At 33.6% G+C, this 3,054-nt stretch overlaps 1 protein-coding gene across 1 annotated transcript in view; it reads right to left on the bottom strand.

Annotated features, from left to right (window-relative positions):
* Positions 1-3,054, bottom strand: part of SVEP1 (sushi, von Willebrand factor type A, EGF and pentraxin domain containing 1) — a 189,706-nt gene that overhangs the window by 114,816 nt on the left and 71,836 nt on the right. Inside the window, exon 10 of the mRNA XM_008587896.1 lies at positions 2,182-2,311. Within this exon, the coding sequence (XP_008586118.1) occupies positions 2,182-2,311 (130 nt within the window). The remainder of the gene's footprint in view (positions 1-2,181; positions 2,312-3,054) is intronic.

The following is a 3,054-nucleotide window of genomic DNA, read 5'->3' on the forward strand; positions in this document are numbered from 1 at the left end:
AATTTTTAAAAATTTGTTTAGACTTGATGTGTGACCTATATGTGATCTATCTTAGAGAATGTTCCATGTGCTGATGAGAAGAGTGTATTTTCTATAATTGTTGGATGAAATGTTCTGTAGATGACTGTCAAGTCCAATTGTTTTAAAGTTAGTTTAAATCCTGTATTTCTCTTATGGTTTGTTGCCTAGATAATCTGTCTAATGTTGACAGAGGAGGGTTGAGGTCCCCAACTGTTATTGTATTGGGGTCTCTCTCTCTCTCTATAGGTCTAATAATATTTGCTTTATATATCTGGGTGCTCCAATCCCTATCAAAATACCAATGACATTCCTTACAGAAATAGAAAAACAATCCTAATATTCATGTGGAATAACAAAAGACCTTGAAAAGTCAAAGCAACCCTAAGCAAAAAATAAATGAATAGATAAATAAATACAATAAAATCAGAGGGTTTACACTATCTGACTTCAAATTATACTACAAGGTTATAGTAACCAAAACAGCATGGTACTGTCATAAAAATAAACACATGGACCAATGGAACAGAATAGAGAACCCAGAAATCAATCTATGTACTCACAGGCAACTGGTCTTCAACGAAGGCACCAAGAGCATACATTGGGGAAAGAACAGCCTCTTCAATAAGTAGCACTGAGAAAACTGGATATTCACGTGTAGAAGAATGAAACTAGACCCTTACCTCTAACCATATACCAAAATCAACTCAAAATGGATTAAAGACTTAAATATAAGAGCTGAAGCTGTAAAACTCTTAGAAGAAAATTGGAGAAACACTTCAGGATTTAGGACTGGGCAAAGACTTTATGAACAAGACCCCCAAACCACAGGCAAAAAAGGAAAAAATAAGCAAATGGGATTACATCAAACTAAAAAGCTTCTGCAGAACCACCACCACCACCACCACAACAACAAAAACAATAGAGTGAAAAGACAACCTACAGAATGGGAGAAACTATCTGCAAACTATGCCTCCAACAAGGGATTAATATCCAGAATATACAAGAACTCAAACAATTTAATAGTAAAAAAACAAATAATCTAATTTAAAAATGGGCAAAGGAGCTGAATACACATTTCTTAAAAGAAGACTTTCAAATGGCCAACAGATACATAAAAAATGCTCAACATCTCTTAGCATCAGGGAAATGCAAATCAAAATCACATTGAGATAGCATCTCACCCCAGTTAGACTGGCCATTATCAAAAAGACAGAGAATAACAACAAATGCTGGTGAGGATTCGGAGAAAGGGAAAACCTTATCCACTGTCAGCAGTACTGTAAATTAGTACAGTCATATGGAAAATAACATGAAGTTTTCTTATAGAACTACCATATAATCCAGCAATCCCACTACTGGGTATATACCCAAAGAAATGGAAATCATCATCTGGAGGGATACCTGCACTCCCATGTTTATATTCTATATACAAGAGCCAAGATATGGAACCAACCCATACACCCATTGATGGATGACTGGATGAGGAAAATGTGGTATGTATACACAGTGGAATATGACTCAGCCATAGAAAGAACGAAATTCTGCCATTTGCAGCAGCAGGGATAAACTTGGAGAAAACGATGTTAAGTGAAATAAGGCAAGCATAGAAAGAAAAATACTGCATGTTCTTACTCATAAGTGGGAGCTAAAAAAGAAGAAAAAGAAGAAGGAAAGAAAGAGAGAAGAGAAAGAAAGAAAAACAACAATCGTAATGATAGGTTGAATTTTCAGGAGGAGAGAACAGAACTATGGCTACTATATGTGGGAAAAGGGAAGAAATGGGTTAACAGACACAAAACAGCTAGTTAGAAAAAATAAGTTCTATTGGGGTACAGTTGAGTGAGGCATCTATAATTACCATTATCTTACTGAATGTTATCAAATGACTAGAAGAAAGGAGATCAAATGCCCTCAACACAAAGATACGATTATGTTTTGTAATGATGAATATACTAATTATCCTGAGTGATTATCACACGTTGTATACAGGTATTGATATTCAACTCTGTACCCCAGGAATATGTATAATCAATTACGTTTCAATAGAAATAAAGAAAATGAAAAAGAAAGCAAAGGGGAAAAAAGATAAAGGAGAAAGAAAGTCCTTGGGGTACTGGGTTCTTTTCACAAGCCTGCCCAATTGATTTGAAGAAGACTTACCAATAACCTTGATATGGAAAGTGCAGCTGGCTTGGTTGCTGGATAGGTCAGTTGCTGTGTATGTGATAGCAACATCCCCAATTGGAAAAAGGTAAGGTGGCGTAAAAGCTGGACGAACGTGGATTGACACCTTTTGGAGATAAATAAATATTTTGAAAGTTAAAGTTAATGTTAATAATACATTTATTCTTTTTTGATTTATGTGTTGTTAGTAAAGCAATGTTAAAAATGATCCTATTTTTTATACAGTAAAAAGAAAAAAATCAGGCACAGTCTCCTGGTGTATTTCTTTCCAGACTATCCTATTTACATATTAAAAGGGTTGGCCTACATATGAAATGATCCTTGATTAAACATATTATCTTAAAATATTTTTTATGCTCTTAAATAGTCTTTGGAACTTAGAATGACTCTTAAATGTCTCCATAAAGTTCTATAGAATAAATGTACGACAATTTCTTTAAGAAAAATTTGTTGAAGGACATTAGTTTGGTCCCAAATTTTACTATTATAAACAGCTCTGGGATGAACAGCTTTGCATTTTTATTATTTCCTTATCATAGATTTCCATGAACAGAATTATTAACTCTGACCATTACCATTTTATCAATAGATAGTACAAAATTTATTTTCCAAACAATGGTAAAAATGTGCATTTCCATCATCAATTGTTTGATAATATCAGTCTCAATGTCTCCAAAGTTTCTTGATCTATATTAAACATCATCACTTTCTGGTAACTCAAAAATATAGCACCAGGTCATTGTTTAAATTCACAGTTACTTAATGCCTTATGCTAAGATTAAATTCTCATATGTTTGCATGGTCTTATAATACTATATTTTTTCCTCTTTGAATTATATGTTTAGCTCC

Source organism: Galeopterus variegatus, unplaced genomic scaffold (assembly GCF_000696425.1).
Source record: "Galeopterus variegatus unplaced genomic scaffold, G_variegatus-3.0.2 Scaffold4581, whole genome shotgun sequence".
Taxonomy (NCBI): domain Eukaryota; kingdom Metazoa; phylum Chordata; class Mammalia; order Dermoptera; family Cynocephalidae; genus Galeopterus; species Galeopterus variegatus.